At 44.7% G+C, this 22,571-nt stretch overlaps 1 protein-coding gene across 4 annotated transcripts in view; it reads right to left on the bottom strand.

Moving 5' to 3' along the window:
* Positions 1 to 398: 398 nt before the first annotated feature.
* The window catches only part of LOC108918055 (kelch-like protein 29), a 125,283-nt gene continuing 103,110 nt past the window's right edge, over positions 399 to 22,571 (bottom strand). For 3 of the 4 annotated variants that reach the window (XM_018725004.2, XM_029258234.1, XM_029258235.1), the window contains exons 9-13: positions 22,147 to 22,329; positions 21,399 to 21,579; positions 11,524 to 11,717; positions 5,816 to 5,960; positions 400 to 1,929 (exon numbers count right to left, since the gene is read on the bottom strand). In XM_018725004.2, coding sequence (XP_018580520.2) covers positions 1,746 to 1,929; positions 5,816 to 5,960; positions 11,524 to 11,717; positions 21,399 to 21,579; positions 22,147 to 22,329 — 887 coding nt within the window. In that variant the 3' untranslated portion in view covers positions 400 to 1,745. Of the gene's footprint in view, positions 1,930 to 5,815; positions 5,961 to 11,523; positions 11,718 to 21,398; positions 21,580 to 22,146; positions 22,330 to 22,571 lie in introns of all 4 variants that reach the window. The other variant, XM_029258233.1, reaches the window with a different exon arrangement.

Genomic DNA, 22,571 nt, shown 5'->3' with positions numbered 1-22,571 from the left:
AGACTAATCAATAAGGTCATAAGAGTCATACAAGTAGGACAACTTGACACTAGCAATACTAATTTAGGGGGAATATATGTGTATACACACATACGTACATATATATATGATATATATGTGTGTATATATATGTATGTGTGTAAACATATATTATATATATCTATATATATACATATTTGCAGTACATATATACACACACACAGATTCACATAGACTTTGCAGTGAAACCACTTGATAATGAGAAAGATAGACAGTATAAAGGACTATTTTCACAGTGTGTACATGTGTGTTTTGTTCATATCTTTCACATGAATTATGTGCAATTACGTACGCTAGAAGAAGGGATATCAGGTTTTACTGGGTTTTACTGTGGATTTTAATGTAAGCTTAGAAAATTAAATGCTATTGTTTCCTGTAGTTTTTAACATTTATTGTCCAAAACAAGCACCATGTGTGAGGAACAGTGGACAAACAGGAGGGGACGCAAACCCTGTCGGGGTCTTGAAGGTATTACAGTGCCATCTCGTCTACAGTTCTCAGTGTCCTTCCAGGTCACTTCTGCTTTGGCTGGGTGTCACTTCTGCTGCTTCACGTCCCTCCGCCGTGGAAAACTAGCGGGATCAACAGCGCGGACGCTGAACACCGCGTCTGAAGGCATCTCCTCAAATAAAGATTCACTGACTCCTTTGCATGATAGATACTATTATTATAATTAAGGGAATTTGTCACAGACATTTTTTTTTTCCTCTGTTCATATGCATTTTTCTAAAAACATTTATACATAATAGTTCAGAAAATAAACATATTGCCCACCCTAATTTACAAAGCCTTCTACATACACCCACACACCCACCCACCCATCCATCCACCCACATACACTTTTCAAGCCCTCCTCTTGACCAACAGCACTGACAAAAAAACCGAGGAAATCTGTGTAAAAAAATAAAAATTAATTGAAAAAAATTAATCTTTGGGGCCTCAAGTTACTTGTGCTTCGCTAGGGTATAGAAATGGTTCCTCTTATTCAAAGTCCTTATTCAGTTCATAATTTTCTAATCAATTCTTGACTACATGACAGATGTGCTGAAGTGAAAGACTGCACAGCGCTGTTCCTGACAAAAAGGGATGCCATATTGCTGGAAACTGCTTAAAATTCAGCCTTCCATTACTTTTAAAGCTGGTTTTCAGACTTGCTTTTCACCGCAACCCAGTGCGAACATTTGGGAACCTCTGCAACCATTGCAAGTCAAAATTATAAAGCTCTGCCTTCTTAGGGACACCACGGTAAACAACTTAATGATAATAGAGATGGATTTTTGTCATTTCGTTTTAATTTTTTCTCAGAGCTCAGCTGTAAGAAAAAAACAAGCAAGCATCCCCATTAGAAAAGAAAACCCAATCAAACAGTTAACAGAGCAGAGCGAGGGGGGAGGGAAAAAAAAGAAAAAAAAAAAACAATCTACAACATTGCAATCGAACTGACAGCCTAGTGTTGAGAGTAGCGCCACTTCAAACATCCCATCACCGCGCCGGGGGCTGGGATAAGTTACACTGTGTTACAGAACTCGAGGCACCGGCACCGGGCTCTGTTTTCACCGAGCGCTGAAGATTAGCTCCTACATTCCGTGTAGGTGGGTCTCTCGAGGGAGGCGGGCAGGTGGGAAGGGGGGTGTTCGCTCGAGTCAGGTCCGCTAATCCCTCCCTGACCGGGCACAGGGCACGAGGAGAGTCGGGTTCGCCAGGCGTCAGCCGCTCTGGATGTACTTCTTGATGACCACGCAGCCGTGTCTGAAAAGCGGGCAGGGCATGTTCTGCAGCAGCGTCCAAGTATTGGTACAGGGGTCAAAGCTCTCCATGTTGCCCAGCGCCGGCCCCTCGCTGCTGACGATCCCACCGGTGGCATAGATCTTCCCGTCTAGGATTACGGCGCTGCAAGGAAAGAACAATGTTAGAGGTGCACAGCTTGCAAGTATGCCAGCGCGATACACTTTGGTTCTCTCTCTCTCTCTGTCTCTCTCTCTCTCACACACACACAAAAATTTTCCCGTGCCCTGAATTCTGAAAAATGGCACTGACAAACACATATACTGTATATTTGTATTTTTAATTTGTATTACACACACACACACATTTTCAGAACCGCTTGTCCCTTACGGGGTCACGGGGAACCGGAGCCTACCCGGCAACACAGGGCGTAAGGCCAGAGGGGGAAGGGGACGCACCCAGGACGGGACGCCAGTCCGTCACAAGGCACCCCAAGCGGGACTCGAACCCCAGACCCACCGGAGAGTAGGACTGCGGTCCAACCCACTGCGCCACCGCACCCCTCTTAATTTGTATTATTTAAGTAAATACAATAGTAAGTCAAAAAGCACCCGCAATGATCTGTATTGGTAGGTTTTGAATTACCCTTGTATTTACCAGTTTATGTAGCTGGATCACTTTTCTGGATACATTCAGTAAAAAGTACTGGATGATGGCTCACTCCAGGGGTAAAACAGAAGGAGCAGGATGTGAACCCGGGTTTTTCAACTGCAAGACGATGACTCCAATTTGGAGTAGGTGATGCGGTGGTTAGAGCTGCCACAATTGGACTCGAAGGACCAAGGATCGAATCCCACCTCCTACTGTAGTACCCCTGAGCAAGAGATTTGCCCTGAATTGCTACAGCAAGAATTAGCCAGCTGTATAAATCAGTAAATCACTGTAAGTAGCCTAACACAATAGGGGGTGCGGTGGTGCAGCGGGATTGGCCAGGGCCTGCTCTTTGGTGGGTCTAGGGTTCGAGTCCTGCTTGGGGTGCCTTACGACAGATGTGTCCCCCCTCCCCCTCCAGCCTTGTGCCCTGCATTGCCGGGTTAGGCTCCGGCACACCGCGACCCTGCCTGGGACAAGCGGTTTCAGACAGTGTATGTGTGTAGCTTAACATAAGTCATTTTGGGGAAAAGTGTCTGCTAAATGAATAAATGTAAATGCAATCACTATGCTGCCCATTATTTGTCATATATAATAAATAGATTGCATATATGCAGATGCATTGATCTCATATAAAGTTCACATTGTTAGCCTAAAGCCTGATTAAGCGAGTATGCAGGTAAAACATTATGTAGAACCACAAATTATGCCATCGAGGGTCCAAGTCTGGATTCTTTGTACAGCTGAGCAATGCACCAGCCAGTCCATACCAGAATCCCACATATAGGGGTTGAAGTTGAGCGCAAATACTCATGATAAACACGGACAATCCCTCTACAAGCCTATTAGATATGGAGAACGCGTTCGTGGGCCGGATCATCGAAGACTGTCCATCTGCCGCACGTCCATCAGGTAAACAAGCAAAGACTAATCATTGGGCCGAGGCATCGCAACGTAGCCGTGACTGGAGATAAACGCTCTGACAGACGGAGGGCGCTCCGTTGCGCGGGAACTCGCTCGCGCTGGCGCAGCCGTCAGATGGCTGCTGCCACGTAAAGGCGAAAACGCCGGGGCTGGCGTAGGCGAGCTGCTCGACAGTTGCCAGAATTGTCAAAAAATAGAAATAAAGGAAAAATAAATAAATAAAAAGAGTCGCGCAGCATCCAATGCGGTTTGGTAATGAGCTGTGGCGCTCCACCGTGCTACGGGCTCATCACAACCCTAGCAGGAAAGCACCGGTGCCGCTCACAGACCTGCCGCCTGCCGCGGATGAAACGGCTGATGTAGAGATGTCGAATCCGGCCCGCTATCTGAAGCCCGACAGGGTCGGAAGACGGAGGAATAGCTAGCGGCATCCGGCGCCACGGCTGCCGTCGCGGCGCGTAAATCTTTGCTTCCGAGGGTCTCGGACAAAAGGACGGCCGCCGCGTAGCTGTGCCGCCCGTTCCCGCTGATGTTCGCGGATGCACGCAAACCAAAGCGGCATCTCTTATTCAAACAACCCCAGCGTGTCTGAATTCACGTCGAAACAAACGTACAAACATCACTCCACACCGCTCTTCTCTGGGCTTCTCCGGAGAGCAAGGATCAGCGCACCTGGGGCGCGGTATGACGTGAGGTATTTCTTGATTTGCCCGCAAAAACCACGGGTTTATTTGAACCTCTGCAAGCTTGCGGCCTTTCATTTTGCTCGGAACAAAAACTCGGCTGAAACAAAGCAAAGCGCTACGTGGATTTTTGGCTATGAGCGATGAGCTCAGCCGTTTTCCACCGCGGTTCAAACGCCGCCGATGAAAACGGACACAATTTTTCTGGCTAAGTGCGTTCTTTTGTCACTGATCCAAACACACAACCATAACAAACTGGGAGCTGAAAGGACAGAACTCCCACGGGCTGTCCATTGACCAGGCGTATTCGATGCCACAGGATGATTATCGGCCAATGCGATTAAACGGAAAGCGATACGTTCATCTCTGCCTTCGGCCTTATCAGCAAAGACACGTGAGAACATTAAATGATGGGTGCCAGGTCCTTAGATGCTGCTCGTGTGCTGTTCTACACCTCAGCAGTCCTGCAAACGCATGACTGCAGTCCTTTTGTAACCAGAAGACAGAATTAGTCTCTCATGGGGGAATCCGCTATCAGCCTTTTATAACACGGTAAAACATCTCCAGACGGACCGATGGTACCGCAGAGCACCTTCTGCTGGGGGGGAGCTTACATTTCTGAGACTTAAGCTCCACAATTAAAATTCTAATAATAATAATCCGTCTTCATTGTTTAATCTAGGAAGTGTAACAGTGGAATAATCCCAGAAGCCAATTAATAAAGTTGGACAGCTTGTATCTGTGGTACCTCATTTCCAGCGTGACCAGGTGAGGAACAGAACTTGAAGATTCAGAGTAAAAAAAAAAAAAAATTAAACTCAATTTGACTGAAAGTAACCAGAATACCTATTCTATGTTACATGCACATCTCTTTTTTTCACTTAGAGGACATCTATTTCTGAGAATTTTGCATATCCAGCATGCTAGAAAATACTAGCTGGTCTAAATAATTATCATACAACATGTTGTCCTTGAGATAAGGAACACATTTATATTTACTCCCCTGAACAGTTTATTATAAAAAGTGTTTCCCTTCCTGTTTTAAGGAACAGCAATTAAAAGTTGGTAATTTTCTTTTACAGCAAATATTTGTTTTCAAACGGTTTTCAAACACTGAGCCGTGTGTCGATTTTGCTCTTTCTCCAGTTTGAGAGCATGCAAGTCAAGTACACATGCTTTCATTTTTCCACTGACAATATTCCCCGTCTCACAGTCGAGCTATAAAAGCGGTAGGTGGGAGGGGGTTTCACGCATTTACATTCTTTACCCTTGGAAAAAGTTGAGTGGGGGGAAAAAAAAAAAAAAAACAAAAAAAGAAAACAAAAAAAGTCGCAATGTCAAAAAAAGTTATCCTACCGAAAATGTTGATGATATTTTGAGGACTCGGAGAATAACTTAATCAAACGGATGTCAGAGCGGACATAAAGAAGAAGAATGGCAATTTCCTTTGCAGCACCTGCGGTATTCCGCTCCGGTGAGTCATATTTTATGACCTGGGACCACTGTTGAGCCAAACTGCGCGACTGCCAGGTTAGATACCGCGCTGAGACCTGCAGCACCGTGAAGGAGTCGTGATGGAATTAAAAGACGAAGAGGGATGCCGAACGAGGTATGCTGGCACGGGGTGGGGGAGCAAAAAATAAAAAAAAAAGAAAGTCTCACACACACGGGCGATTGTCTCCATTGTTAGCTTTGCGTAGACAGGCTGGCACCGCATCACAAACCGCGTGCCGACCCATCACCGGCACCTTCTCTCGAGGGCAGGCCGACCGCTGTTAAAACGTCTCCTTTACCTGCAGAACTGGCGACAGTGGTTCATGTTGGGCCCCGCTTTGATGTTGCCCTTCTCCGGGTCGTAGATGGTCGTGGCCCTTGCATAGGCTCCGCCCAGGATGAAGATGAACCCGTTGAGGCTCACTGCCGGAGCATACTTGTTATCTGTTTAAAGCACAATTAAAAACACGCTCTTTATATTTTTACGTCAGTTTTCCGTGAAGGTGCAGAGATACGCACTTTTGCATCAGAACAATGAGGCATTTTGAACAGTTTGATCAATTTTGATCTTTAATCTTAACCTTGAAACGCAGCGAACAAAAAATAATAATTGAAAATTCACATTTACAAATTCGGATTCGACGGAGAGCATTGGACAAAGTATAACATTAGTACGCCGATATAACAAAACTGACTGATTTGTTGAGTTACGAAAGACACGAACAGGAATGTCTTGAATGTACCGAAGTTATTGAAAATGCATTTTGATGCACTATATCTTAGGGTTTCAACACCTTTAGGATCTATCAAGAGAACCTGTCATACTAACACTTTTCATAACTATTTAACTGCATTAAAAAACATTCGTTGATATGATATAATAAGCGGTCATATATATATATATATGTCATAAAGCAGTCACATACAAACAACAAAATCATTAACTACTGATCAGTACCGATAAAAAATTGCTATCCTGGTGACTGAAATACATGTTTTTGATAATCTCCCTTTATATTTACAGAATTCAGATATGATTAAATTGACTGATGATATATTTTAAGTCCAAATATTCATAGTCTTCATAACCGTGATTCATGACCTTCAAAACCGCAGTGTATTTTGCAAGCGAACAGTCGTGTAGTTTGTTGTTTTTGAAACAGATTTTTTTCTTTGTGCACAAAGTACTTGATCAGTTTTAATTCATTTGCATATAAGAAGGTTAAGAGCTGAAGTAATGGAAACTAAATAAATCAATATTTCTGGAAATATCCACATGGGCATCTTAAAATGATAAATCACATACTATTACCAATTTGAATATGATAATTTTCCTCTTATATGAGTAATTAAGCAGACCCACAAAGAAACCAGTATGGAACTTTGGCTCATTAAGTAAGTGTCTGTCTCCCCTTTCAGTTATTCCCAAAACATTTTATAACACAACATGCTGTACACAACTGTGACGCTAGTAATGATTCTGCAAATTATGTTTTAATAATGACTTCGGTGGTGTATTTGCACATTTGTCAATTCTGTGACACACGTCGAGGAAGTAACTTCAGTCCTCTTTGCAACTTTGCATCTCACACTCGATGAATAATTTCTACGGAGAGCCTGCGCAATTATTTCTCATATACAGTTATTCCTGCCTGACAAGCGCTTCACCTGAAGCTATGGGCAACAAAGACACACACACACAGACTCGCACGCACACAAAAACGGAGACGAGTCACCATCGGTCATGGAGACATTCATACAGCCCACAGGGAGTGACAGCAGTTCAGAGGAAGGACATTAACCACCCAAGTTCCACTCCTACGTTCCCACATGGGGCTTGGATGGGGTGTGTGCGAGAGAGAGAGAGAGAGAGAGAGAGAGAGAGAGAGAGAGAGAGAGTCAATAATTTATACACACTTGAGAAAATCATTGTGCTGTTTCCCTACAGTAATCATAAATAGTGCATGTTGTTGCATTTTTTCCGAGCTTTTCTCACATGTACAAGGCAGGGAAATTCGAAAAGAAAGACGTTCCTTCATACGGTTCATTTTCGCCCCAATCGCAAATGCGCCTACTGTACGCGTGACCTTTTCCGTCTCCTCTACCTGCCGCTCTCCCCCACCGACATTGCGCCGCGCTTCCAGTTCCCGTTACACGGTGATCCACACCCTCATTTTTGTCTTACAGGCCTGCTTTCTTACCACTTGCTCCGTTGCTTAATTATTCAAACGCGCACCGTTTAATAAAAGCTTATTCAGAGATTTCGAAGATTAATGCTGATGAAGTGACTCTCCAATAAACGCGGAGCCGGCGTTCGAGAAAAACGGCGATAAACAAAGCCGGTGCGGGGTACGGAGTGCGTAAACGGACGTAGAGCAACGCCAGTAATAAAGACGCTGTGAGCCTCAATTAACGGGCCCGTTTCAGAGAGCCCGACCTCACCGGGGACGCGGGCAGCAGAATGAGCCCGAGGCAAAGCCGCAACCAGAAGCCCATTCCTTTAAGACGTGCATAAACACATCTATTTATCACATTCTGTCTTTTGTAAGGCAGCTGCCGGTGCCTTTTTTAAATATAATATTTTTCTTTTTATCATCACCCTTCGCAGCCCTGCCAAAAAACTAAACAGATCTAGGGACAATGACTCTGTTTTCCAACGTTTTTCGGACGAGACTCAAACTCTAATGTGTTCAGGGTTGTTGTGTTACACCCTGGAGGTCCCCGAATCCCACTAATGTTGCAGTAGCCTTGATCAAGGCACTAACTGTGAACGGATACAGTAAGAATACCCCGCTGCATAAAGTACTTTACTATACAAAGTAACGTCCTATTTTCGCCAACAAGCTTCATTAAATGTGTAAAGACTGTGTGCTAAGAAAGGCGAGGAATAGGGTATAAAGTCAAGTGTATGTAATTAAGCAAATAAAAAACAACTAGTTATTTTTAAAACTAAAATAAAAAAAATAAGAAAGCTACATAGAGCAGTTTGTTGCTTCCGTTCCGCAAAAAACTGCAGTACATGAATTGTTGTTTCCATTTTTTTATATTAATTATAACAAACACATACTAATCACCCATCTTTTCTAAATCAGAAAAAAATCACACAAACTTCTGGAGGTTATTTATTTTTTTATAATGCACCAAAAAGGGGTGCATTTGCAGTTTGTGCTATTTTTTTTGTCTCACATCAAAACGAAAATTTAAAAAAAGACGCAATTAAGAGCCACGTCTATGTCTCCGTTTCGCTCTTTCAAATCCTCAAATTAGCAAAATAATTTGCAAAAGTAACGAGCTGTTTGAATCTTTGCTGGGAGCAGTTGGCAGATCCTTTAGGCTTGGTCTAATTTCGTGTATCTCCTTTAATCTCCATTACCCCACTTTTTCGAACCCCTCCCTCCTGATCTTTGATACTCTGCGCCCTTCTTGAAATCATTCCCCTTCGTGAGACCCCCACCAAGCCCGCACCTCCTGCCCACCGCGTGCCGACCCCCACCCATCATGGACCACTGACCAACTGCCTGGACCATGTGGGTGTGGCTTTCAAGTCCACTTCAGCTGCTTGGCACTTTAGAGATGCCCATCTGTACCCCCCCCCCCCACACACACACACACACACACACACACACACACACACACACACACACACACACTGTCTGACACCGCTCATCCCAAGTGGGGTCGCAGCAAACTGGAGCCTAATCCAGCAACACAGGGTGTAGAGCTGGGGGGAGGGGACACACCCAGGACAGGATGCCGGTCCATCGCAAGGCACCCCAAGCAGGACTCGAACCCCAGACCCACCAGAGAGCAGGACCCGGCCGAACCCGCTGCACCACCGTGCTCCCAAGTGCGCCACCTGTACTGTCATAAGGAATTTATTTTGAGAATTATGTCAGCCGTCAGAAGTCACAGTGGGCCCAGGGGGTAGTGCTGGTGCATCACAGACCCTGTGCTGGTTTGCATGCACGTTTACATCCGGCTCAGTGTGTTTTTTGCACGTGTGCTTGTGTGTGAGTGTGTGCGACTGGCATCCTGTCAAGGGTGTACATGTCTCATGCCTTAAGATTTTCAGATAGGCTCCAGGCCACCAGGACCCCGCACTGGGCAAGTGGTTGGTGATAATGGATGTCAAACATTTTTTACACCTTTCTTCCACTTTTTTAAACTTTCTCTCTTGTTCCTAAAAACCCCCAAATACCACTTTAATTAAAATGACCAGGTCCTAAATTTTGGGAAGAAAAAAAAAAAATAGAAGCAAAATGCTAAAAGTGTCCGCTATGCCAGGGCTAAGGCTTCAGCATCAATAGTAATGAGCAACACGATTAAACTGATCGTTTGTTTACCGCGGGGCGGCTGTGAAATTGTAAAACACATTATTCACGGGTCATGCCATGAAATCGGTTTCATCACATGCACTATCACACAGCCATGTAATTTGCACATCAAATTGTTTTTGTACTTCCCAATAACACCAGCTTCTTGTGATATTGCGCCGTGCCCCTAGGCCTGTAATGACAATGTGTCTGTTGGAAAGAACCGCTCTCGCCGAAAATAATATGCGTCTCGCATGAGGATGCAGCGTGCGTAGGTGATAAAGGGCGTGCTGCAAGCTGCTGAGACTCCCCAAAAGTAAACAACCCCGGCTTTTATACGAAGACATAATAAAATGTGACCCTCTCAAGTATGGTTTGGTGCCCTCCAAGATGCAATTACTACCATACACTTTATAGTAAGGTGAGTGGTAAAGAGTGACGGCGAGGTAACTCAACCAGAGGAAAGGACAGATTACACCGGGCACCAATGTCAAAAGATTTATGGTTTCGCACTTTCCTCTCGCTCCCCCGCTGCCCATCCCCCCACATCCACATAAACTCCATCGGGTCCCCCCCTCCGCAGGCCCGTCAGGCATCGTCTCTCTTCTCGCCCTCTTGCATTAAAGATTTTTCAACGCTGAATTTTCATTACGAGAAAAGTTTAAAAGAAATATGAAGTGTAAAATGTGGCTGCTGGCATAGAGGTTAGAGAGGCTACCTTGGGACACAAAGGTTACAGGTTTAAATCCCACCTCCAGCTGTAGTGCCCTAAATTGCTTCACTAAAATTACCCAGCGGAATAAACAGGTTAATAACTGTAGGTGGTTTACCGCTATAAGCTGCTTTGGAGAAAACCATCAGTTAAACGAACAGATTTAAATGTAATCCACATAAGTTTTTTTTTTTTTTTTTTTTTTTTTTTTTTAAACTTGCTAAAGTTGAGCTTTTTGGTTAATCATTTAAGCTCAGTGTCTGTGTGTGTTTTCACCTGCTTTTCCTTTTTGTTACTGGATAACTAAAAGGAAATTAAACTCAGTGAAAGGATGTATTTACAATCCACAAACTCAGTTCACTTGCTCTGGTGATTATATAAATGAATAGAAGGGACGCTGCAGGGAAACAACTAAACAGCTAAACAACATGTATATCAAAACTAAAAATGAAATAAAATGCAAACAACGTACAAAACACACTGTGCTTTGACAAGTACATGTGAACACATAAGCAGTTATATTAATTTAATTGCATAATTACAATATTGCAAAGCATCTTGAATTGCTGGCAACATTAATCTGGATTAATGACAATATTCCAAAAAAAATTTACAAAAGACTCTATGATGTTTTGTTTTTCCCTGGAAGGTGCAGGGGGGGCGGACTGGTGTCTATTTTGATAAAGTGTGACGTTTCGGTGATCCAACAATTCCCGACGCTGCGATCGGCTGTAGCTTCAACCGTGCAGCAGGCAGTAGAGTGCTAATGGAACTGGACTTGTGACTAAAAGGCTGTTGGTTCAAGTCCCAGGAGGGGCCTCGTTGTGGCGCCCCTCCCTAAACCCCCTCGAGCGAAGAACTCTACAAATATTAGCAATGCGTTCTGATATGAAGAAAGAAAAGAGGAGAGGCAACAAGCAAATCAGATCCATGTACGTGGATCATCTGGAACTGCAATGCTGTTCCAAGGGAAGGGCCTCACCGATCATGGGCGACTCTATGAAGCTCCAGGTGTTTGTCTGAGGTATGAAGGACTGCAGGACACCTGCGGAGCGACCCGCTTCGTTCACTCCTCCGAACACGTAGATGCGCCCCCCGCACACCGTCGCCGCCGCAGAGTACACCGGCTTGGGCAGCGGCGACACGGTCTCCCACTGGTTTGTGATGGTGTCATACCTGGAGACAAAAGGCACGTATGATGATACTCCATTCATATGGGGACATTTAAATTTCAAAAGGTCTATTTCTCCTTAAAGTGCCCGTAAACAGCAATATGGGCCCGAGTGTTTCATTTATCATAGTCAAAGGATTCGTGGCACAAGAGAAACTAATCTCTGGGTGGATTGTGGGAAGGATTAACACAATTGTACCAAAGATGAATCTTCTTTATCTCATCCAACAGGAGATGCCTGCAGGTCGGAACTGAAGTGATTGTGCAATATGATATCAGATGAGCCTTTGATTGAGGGGCTGTGTGACCCAGATTCCAAATCCAGATTTAGAAGGGCTACAGGGACCCCGCGAGTGGCTCCTTGGACTGCCTGTTGGGCGAAGGTAAATTGGCCTGGGAACGACAATGGAGCCGAGTCGCTAATGCGGGCTACGGGGTGCCTTTAATAGGTGAACTGGAAACCTGATTTTGTGGCAACAAGTCCTGTTCAGCAGAGATAAACCAGGGAAAAAAAGTATCATCAGAATGACTGCATGTAAGAGCTGCATTTGAAAAAAAGGATTCAATCTTTAATTTAAAAATTGAACTGGTTTATCAGTTAAAAATAACTGGTTAATCAGTTCATTTTGGACTGTTCAGTCAAATAATGACACATTACTGCTTACTCGGTTAATCGTATTTTGTCAAACCGCTTCCACTGGAACATCGCTAGGGATTTTCCTCAATTCTTTACATAAAGCCAAAAAAATCCACAAAGAGCCAAGGGGTGGGACAAAACAGTGGTCAAATAAACACTGCCAGTCAAAAAAGTAAATAACCTCATCTACGAGGTTACGTAAAATTAGACTTTGAATAAAAATGCATCTTTAATGAGAAAACAATGTATTTCAGACGTTGCGCTGTTTTAACGATACATTTAGTACTAATGGGCACAAGCAGTTTAACAGTCTTGCTATGAACACTTATGAACTAAGATGAAACAAATCATTATTTATATGGTCAGGTTCACCCAACGCCGTAAAAATGTTAACATCCAAAAGTTTTCATCTGTCTGTAACACGACACAGAAGGCCTGAGATATTTTAAAGCGACTTTGGCAATTGCTCTTTGATGAGAAAGTCAAAGAGTAAATCCTATTGTGCGATTTACTTATGATAATACCCTTGCCTCTAACAAAGATGGCACACGCTCAAATCTGTGCAAGGAGCCCATCTGTCGTACTTTTTAAGGTTAGCGTCTGTTCTGCTGTAGTTCCATCGCCTTGCCACAGTGTGCATTCACAATATTGCAGCACAAACAAATTGTAAACGTTTTTTTTTTTTTAAATTTTCTTTTATACTAACTGTGCACAGTAGATATGCGGTGTCTGTCGCACTTAAAGGATAGCAAAAGCTTAGCCAGTTTATCTTAATCACGGAAAAAAGAAGACCGTCGTCGTTTTCAGTTGAGATCCTTTCACGGAGTTCAGTCCATCGGCTTAATTCACCGAAAGCAGTTTTCGTATCGGTGCTGTTAGTACTTACTGGAGACAACATGATCTCAAACATAACAATAAAAATGCTGGGACTGAACATTTCCTGTTCTGTAGACGGCGTCCACCCGCGGTGAACACCCGCGGGTAATGGTGGAAAGTCGGAGCACGCGGCTGAAGCGAGCCGTGCTAATCTCCCCGTGTGGCCTGTATCCACAGATGGCGCGCAGCTAACCTTGTAAAACCCTGCTGTGAGCGAGCGTGGGAGGAGCACGGAGGCACTTTGTCTCATTAACGGACCCCCGTTTGACATGCGACGTGCTCCGAACGTGTCCGCGTTGCCTTTTCCAAATGTCCCTCACTTGTTACGCCTCACGTACACGGTATCGTTACATGAAACTACATGTTAAATTCAACTGCGATATTAATTATAGGAGTCGGCGCATTATACAGCGATTAGGGCGAAAGGGCTCATCTGTAGGTTGCTGGGTCAAGTCCCAGTAGGGACGCTGCGACTGAACTTTGAGTAAAGCCCTTAACCCAAATCGCTCGGTCCCACTTCCACCCGCGCTGAACCTAAATATTCAAAGAGAAATCTCAATAAGAAGAGTTGTGAGGACTGTGCGCCGAGAACAAATTTGCCTCTGGCTGCTTCTCCCTGTCACCCAGTCACTAAGGTGTGTGGTCAGAGCCAAAGGAAACTCTGACACTAATGCTGACTCCACATAAGCAGCGCTTCATTAACACGGTATTGCGGTGGGCAGCGCGTCACGATACTTCGGCGCTCGACTTTGCGGTCTCATCAGTGTTTTTACACGGGGGAAAAACTGGCAGCGGTGTCCGCGGAGGACTCCTCACACGAGCCGTTCCGAACCGCTGCGAATTTTAATTGTTCGCTATGCCCCAGCATGTTGATAGATACACACGTTTTTTTTGTGTATTAATTGAAACTTCATCTCTGTTTCCCGGCACACAAATGAAATTATAATCAAACAAACAGATAAGGCGTATTTTCACACGCAGGAGTTAATTGCTTTTTACCTCGACAGTCCGTCCCGTCTACCTGTAAACAACAGCAAACGAAACAGTTTAAGACTTTGGGACAAAGCAAGCGGCTTGTGTTTGTTCTACTGCTAAAAAAAAAAAAAAAGCAATGAAATTAAATGTTGACTGAAGATAATTAGAGAAGTTGGGAGTGAGTTCAAGAAGTTTCCACAGTTCTGCATGAAGAAATGCAGCGTCTGACCTTTGTTGCGACTTCCATGAGTTTGCATTGTCAAGCTTCCATTAACCGCAGCAGACGCGGTTCTAAAGTCATCGCGATTTTCCGTTTCTCTCCGCTGCTTTTTATATATCACTTCGTAATTTAGTTGATGCCTTTCTCCAAAGCGACTTTCAATACTGGGTCTGTGTACTAGCTAATTACACCGATTTACCCTTTTACACAACTGGGTAATTTATATGACATCGATTCAGGATGAAGTACCTTCATCAACGGTACTACAGTGGGAGCAGCAATAAAAATCCAGGTATGTGCAAACGGATGACTATAACCACTACGCCACCTGCTGCCCCTTAATGCCCCTTATATGCGAATGTAAGTCCTGCAGAGCATAACATAATGTTGAGCAATTTACAGTATGTGGACCTTCCAATTTACCAAAACGGGTTCTTGGTCACTAGAAAGAATTAGCGTATCAGAATCATAAGAGACCTTCACGGAATAACATTTTCCAAGTCTGGCTTGTTACACCTGTTCTCAAAAATGCTTCCAACTTCTGTCTCGCACATCTAAAATATAAATGAAATGTTTCATTTCATTTTCACGGTCCAATTCCTTGATATTTATTTTTCATCTTTGGTGTCAAGACCCTAAATCTACCCTCACAGAAAGACAAATTCACAGAAAAGTTGTAAGTCGTGTCTTTGTATCATACTCAGGTTTTGAGTTTGCACCAATACCACCCTGGGAAAGACTATTATTATTCTTTATTTAGCTGACACCTTCTTTCCAAGGCAAGAGTCTTTTATCTACGATGTACCATTTGTAGAGCAAGGTATTCTTACTGCATTAGTTCAGGGTGAGTACCTTGATCAAGGGTACTGCAGCAGGAAGTGGGATTTGACCCTGTGACTTTCAGATAACATTCCTAAAACATTGTCTACCAACTGAGACTAATGAGAAACACCAACCAACCAAAGAACCGACCAATTTCTATAACCGCTTGTTCGAAGTGGGGTCACGGTGAGCCGGAGCCTATCCCGGAGACATTGGGCGCAAGGCTGAAGGGGTGGTGGGACGCACCCTGGACAGGACACCAGAGCCTGGGCAAAAGATAGTGGAGCAATTGCAGGGCAAGCACCTTGCTCAAGGCCACCACAGCGAAATCTGAAAAATTCGGCCCTAAAATATCCGCAAACCATCTACATGCAAGACAGCCTTCAAAAATTTTGTGTCTTAATAACTCATCAATTTTGTTTTGTAATAGTGATTTTATTCTTCATCTGAATGCTTCAAAATATACTTCCTAGTTACAATATTTGTTGCCGAAGCTATTCATGTGCCATGAATATATTCACGTATTTTGCCCATAATGGAGTTCAGTATCGCCACTTTCTAATCAGCACGTAAATCCCACACAAAGGGTCAACGCTCCGGGACCTCTGAGCGTCCTGTTCAGCCCAGCCGTCGCGTTGAAGATTAAAATCAGCCCATAGCACCCGGTCATACGACAGCTGTATTAATATAACAAAACTTTCTTTGAACGGGTACTTCTAAGAAACTACCCTTCAGCAGTTTGCAGTGCTGTGAGACTGAACATGAAAAACTACCTACAGTCAAAAGGAAACACCCAAAAGGGAGGGAAATGGCAGAAGGAATACAGATAGAAAATTTAGAGGAGTCTTAGAATGTCTAGCCTGCTTTTGCTCATTCTGTTTGCAAGTTTCCTTAGACTGGAACAGGACAACTTTATACAATAAATAAATAAATAAATAAATAACAAGGAAGGCTAATTTCAAACATCCAGAGACATAGGAAAAGGGGAATTTGAAAACAGAGAGATAAAAGCGCAGCAGGTAGTCAAGTTTTAAGGTTCCTAATCCGATGAAGCACTGGATGTGAGCAATGTGGTACGGACGCATGGCGCAGGATTAATTCATTGTGGTAAACTGAAAGGAATTTAAATTCACCGGGCTACTACACAGTGGAAGGTATAGTAGAAAAGCAGTCAGAATTATGGGCCTTGCTGGTGTACACCTGGCCAAGACAGAGTACAATTTCCCCACATCTGACAGTGACCAGAGTGACAGAGAAGAAATCAAAAAAGTTAAAAACAAATGCGTGAAAACAAAATAATGGGAAAGGATACATATTTGCTCCAAAAATGTGGTGTCAATCGAGTCCTGCTTTTAATGGGTTCTATTAACAGTTCAATTATTAGTATAAAAATATAGTTCGTTTTTTGGTACTGTTTTTAAAAATGGTATTTTCAAGTATTTTTCCATTTTTTATGATATGAAAAAGAGAAAAAAAAAAAAAAAAAAATTGGAAATGCTTACAACAATGTTTCCGGCACCAGAGCCGCTAGTACAGCGTGTCAGAACGAGATTTACAAATAACCTTCAGATGCATCACAAATGTCAGCATCTAAGCAACGCCTCACGACAGCCGCAATATTTCTCAGCCGTAATATGTTGTTTTGAACGGCTCCCGTAAATAAACAAGCAAACAATAGCAGACGTGCACAGTAATGAGGAAATCTCACCTTGAAAGGTCCTCATACTCCCGGGCTGCCGCACCAAGGGTAGCAGCAGTGCTCTGTGCAGTGTCCCATTTTTTTTGGTCGCGATTACAGACGTGCCAAAAGACACCGGAGCACGGCCTTAAGAAACAAACCTACGGAGGGTTTAATTCCGAAAGCGGACAATTTTTTGGTTCGGAGCGCGGAACTGCAAGGAAGATGGATAGCGGGACCTCGAATTAGGGGCCAGGACAGGAGGTCAGAACCGCGGGCTGCGCTGACAGCCTCAACGAGGAAGTGGACCACGGCTTCGTAAACAATGACTCTCGCTCGGCAACATCCGTCACCGTCAGCCTCGAGCTGCGGGCCACGGCGGCATCCAAGACAATAAAGAAAAATTGAGGTGCTGATATATATTTCAATAGCATTTTCTCAGCACAGTATAGGGATCCTAGCGGGACCAGAAATAATAATTTCACGGTGTCTACTGCAAAGACTAGAACCAGAGTGTGACCGTACGCGCATTGCGTCCGTTCATGCCTCTGAGCTACCGCTTCATCAATGAGCGAATACGAGTACAAATACGTTTCGCGTTTCCTAATTTACTTCCTTACTTACTCATCCTTGGTTGATTCTTCTGGTTTATCAGTTAACAAATAGGCTTTTAACAAATGGGTTGTTTTAGATGAACGGTACAAAGGCAGTTTTCGTCAGCTGAACCAGGGGTTCTTAATCTGCGGCCCCTGGACCCTTTTATGGGCTTATGGGAGTCAGTGACTTGCAGGCTTGCCTTGAGCATAGCGCTGCACAGGTTAAAAATAAAACTAAAAAAAAATTACTCTGCTATTACCATCAATTACATAATTCTGTGTGGTATGTTTCAGCGGAATAAACAGAATGTGGTATTTTTTTTCCTCAAATTTCTTTACGTGCATTTTTTTTTCTAAAAAATTAGAGATCCTTGCCAGATCATCAGATTGCAAAGGGATGCATGGCCTAGAAAAAGTTAAGAAAGTCTGACCTAAACACAGAGAAAAATATTTTTATTTCTGCATTTTAAATGACTTTTTGCTTAAATGTCTACATATTTGCAGAAAACATTTCAACACTATCTTTTACGTACATAATAATAATGCAAAACAACAGGAAAAAAGCCCTGTGCAGGGTGCACCACCCCTTGGCCTTGCACCCACTTAATGTGGGATGGGCTCTGGTTCACCGCAACCCTGCTCAGGACAAAGCGGCGATTGAAACTGGATGGATGGATGGATGGATGGAGCTGGAAAAAATATTCAAGGTATCGCCACTCTCCATCTCCATCTCCACCTCTCTTCATCTTCTTCTGTTGTGTTTAAGCCCTCATTTCCTTCCTCAGATCTCCTTCAGCTGCGTCAATTATGTGCATTCTGAATACTGCGGAATTCCTCTGATACAGCCACGCAACCAAACAAAAGATGGATATCAATAAATGTGCGCTGCTTTTCCCCAGCCACCAGACCAGCGGTGCCCGATAGCCTGAAAAGGATGAAGTCAGATGTTTGCCTTACTCAGTAAGCCCGTATCTGATGTAGAACAACAGATACAGAGCTCTGAACAGAATCCACAAATTCGGTCATCCTTTCAAATGCGTCGAGGAGAAGAAAAGAAAAAAACCTCCAACCTCTTTTTTAAGGAACGAAATCCTTTCCTTAACTCAAAAATATTCCAGTCCATAAATATAAAATATACTGAATGCACAATGTACAGCTCACTTCCATTTCAGACCACTTCTGGTCCTGAAGGCCTTCTCTCCCAGACATTGAGAATGTGGTAGTTATTCAGCGTCTCTTCACAAGTGAATAAATCCTTTTTGATGGAGAGGAAGCACAAAACTTAGGGGAGAGTGCAGCAGGTAGTGTCATCAAGTGGAGCACTTGTGACTTCATGCAGCCCTGAAAAAGGGAACCGACCTAAATACCCATCCATCCATTCTCAGTAACTCCTTGTCCAATGAAGGGCCACAGTGGTGTGGACCCTATCCTGGAAACAGAGGACGTGAGGCAGGGTACAGCAGACCACCGCAGAGCCATCGCTCAACAAATCTACAGATGCTCCTCTACATACGATGGTTCGACTTACAATTTTTCGAAGTTGCAATGGTGCAATAGCGATACTAGCTCGGTAGAATCCGTACTTTAAATTTTGAATTTCGATCTGTTCCCGTGCTTGCGATACGCGGTACGATACTCTCTCCCGATGCTGGACGATGGCAGTGAGCCACAGCATCCGCTCAGCCACGCTCGCGGTCTCTGTAGCGATCACGCGAGCAAGTGTAAACAACCGATACCGTGTTGAAAGTGTTTTTTTATTTTGTGTTTTCCCATCCGATCATGTCTGTTAAATGCCCATGTGTGTCTCCTGCTTTAATTTGCCCAGCTCTAGGCTGTGGTAAGTGTTCTGAGCACGTTTAATGTAGGCTAGGCTAGGCAGGGCTATGATGATCGGTAGGTGCGCTACCGTATTCTTTCTCGACTTACCATTTTTCCACTTACGATGGGTTTATCGGAACGTAACCCCATTGTTAGTCGAGGAGCATCTGTAAACAGCTGCAGATAAGTACGCAGGTGTACAGATGGGGGGGGGCGCGGTGGTGCAGTGGGTTAGATCACAGTCCTGCTGTCTGGTGGGTCTGGGGTTCGAGTACGCTTGGGGTGCCTTGCGACGGACTGGCGTCCCGTCCTGGGTGTGTCCCCTCCCCCTCCGGCCTTGCGCCCTGTGTTGCCGGGTAGGCTCCGGTTCCCTGTGACCCCGTATGGGACAAGCGGTTCAGAAAATGTGTGTGTGTGTGTGTGTGTGTGTGTGTGTGTGTGTGTGTGTACAGACGGGTAAAATAGCAAGAGTCAAATTAAATCGAGAGGTTACGCAATAAAATAATAATAGGGAATAAAAAGCAGTTCATGTCGTGGGTCGCAAGCTGGATCTCGTGTAAAATTATGCTGCCTTGAGTATATTCCTGATGAACACAGGCGCTGCCCTGACACAAAAGCTTGGCTCAGAACGTTTCCTCGAGCTGCAACTGCTGTTCTCGACCCTGTTACAAACCTCTGAGGGATAACCGGGGAGCGACGGCTGTCTGACCAGCCGGGAGGTGCCAACCGCGGCAAACGCGGTCCAAGGTACACACAGCAGATCGCATGGCTCCGCTCCAGATCCCAGAGGTGCCATCTGTCAAATTTGGCCCGGGAGCAGGAAGCCGGGCTCCCGGCGAGGAAACCCACCCAGGGTGGGCCAAGGGCGCTTCAGCTCGTGTCTCTGGATGCAGGGGGCAGGTGGGCAGGAAGGATGCAACAAGATGTCGGAGGTAGCGGAACGAGTCGGAGGAAGGCGTGTTAGAACGGAGGCCTCGAGGGCACGTGCAAGGACCCGTGACGTTTCCCGATCCGCTCAAGCCTGCGCGGCGACTTCTGAGGGCCTTCGCTCCAGATGTGCGCGCAATTTGCCAGCGAACCGCGAGGGAATCCGGTCCAATTTGCGAGCCGGGACCCCTTGCCGTTCAGAGATGCCGTCGAGCGCTTCTGCGTCCAAGCCGTCACGCGGGGTGTCACACGGAAATGAACCGCGCAGTATTCCAACACAAGATGCGCTCTGTTTGCTCCAAGCCTGCCCCTCAAAGCGTCACAGCGGCATGAAGGTCCTCCGAAAATGAGCCTCGGCCTCTCCAGTCTCACGAGAGCGGCCACGATGGAACGCCGCAGTTGCCATTCTTGTGTGCGACATGATGTGCGATCAGCTTAACGACTGCTTTTAACCTCAGGGCATCGTTTCTGTGCATAAACAAGTGAACGCTGTATGGTGTCATAAAGGATTTGCATCAGATGCCACAATCGCTGTCCTGTTTCGGACACGGAACAGGGCACGTCAGCAGTCAGCGGCATGACGGTTAGATCCGTCACCTTGGAACGGATGGAGCTGGGTTCGAATCCTACCTCCCACCTTTGTACCCGTCGTCCAGGTACCTAGCATGTGCTGACACAGTGAAAACTACCCAGCTGTATAAGCAATGGGAAACAAACAGCAAGCAGCTTAGTGTCCAAAACCTCATGTTGTAAGTTGCTTTGGAGAAAAGGGTGGGCGACATTAATAAAAAATAATGTATCTGGTGGTCCCGCTCTCATTTTGAAAAGTATGCGTTACCTTCTTATTGTATCCTTTTATTCATTTTGCAGACTTTTTTCTTGGTTATGGTGTAAACTTAATCCATTTAACCATTGACTTCCACTGAGGACCACAACAGAGTTTACACTGATATTAGGTATGAAGCCTGATACATGACATACCACACATAATGAACCTGGGGCTGAAACACATAGAAATAGTTTACTGAAGCCATCCGCCGCCCCCCAATCTTGCAAACCATTTACCCAGGCGAAGACTGCTGTCATAACAGTAACCATCTAGATGCAAACAGGAGGAAAAAGTATACCCCAATTTACCTTTCGACGTGATCCAGGTTTCCTGACACCCCGAGTCCTCCCAGGGTGTACATCTTGCCGTCGTACACCACACTGTTGTGTCTATATCGAGGGACCGTCATACGGGACACCAGGTTCCAATTATCGAGCAGCGACATGTAGCACCACACATCTGACAGCATGACACCTGATTCCATGCCTCCTGCAAAGAGTGCAAATCCATATGCAAACTCACAGTTTCCCCCCCCTTCAAAACAGATGCTTTGTTTGGCCTCTAACGGGTTCAGCCGTACGGCAAAAACTTGATAAATGAACATCATTTGAGCAATACAACTCAAGACCAAAACGCCTCATTTATTTTGATGGTCAATATTTCCACAAAGACCAAAGAGCAAATGAAAATGAGATGCGGGAAAACATAACGCAGATAATGAAAATGAGACGAGGAGCGCAGCGCGAGTATTCGTGCCTTTAAAGTTGGGCTAGTCGACGTCAGCTATGAATCATTCAAGTGAAAATGGCGAGGAGCATTCAACAAGCAAAAAAAAAAAAAAAATTACACGTATAATTCGTATACAAAAAATATTACAGTTCCGGAATCTGTGACGTATCTGTTGGTACTGAGAAGACTTGGCACAACGCGGCTGTCTTCCCTTCCGCTCAACACAAATTACACATACATTAATAACCGTGGAGGGTACAAAATGATTAAAGCACACCCCATTGAATGGGTTTCCAAAATCAAGGCACCCACCGAAGCACCGCGTACCTGAAAGATAGATATTGTCCCCTGCTGAGGTGACACTGAAGAACTCGCGGTCGTAGAAGGGCAGGCTCGCCAGGGGGTACCACTTGTTATTCTGGGGATTGAAGCACGTGACGGCTGTCAGGGACCGCTGGTTCATCCCGATGGCTTGACGACCCCCCACCAGCACGATCACTTCCGCCACACCTTGGGTGGAAACCAGGAGCGAAGAGCGCATTGTTAAAAACCCACCAAACGAATGCAGTCAAAGGACACGGTCACGGGCCCACTTGACCTTAAAATCGCAACTGTGGTGGTGCTAGAAGATTTGTTTTCATTAAACACCTTATTTTCATAACCTTGCCAACGTATTAGGTAGCCTTCTGTGGATGAAAATATTCGTTTGGCATTAAACAGCTTATTTTCATACTCTTGTGGATAAAAATATA

The sequence above is a fragment of the Scleropages formosus genome, chromosome 15 (assembly GCF_900964775.1).
Source record: "Scleropages formosus chromosome 15, fSclFor1.1, whole genome shotgun sequence".
Classification (NCBI taxonomy): domain Eukaryota; kingdom Metazoa; phylum Chordata; class Actinopteri; order Osteoglossiformes; family Osteoglossidae; genus Scleropages; species Scleropages formosus.
The sequence above is the reverse complement of the archived record's forward strand: the minus strand, read 5'-3'. Positions and strand labels throughout refer to the sequence as shown.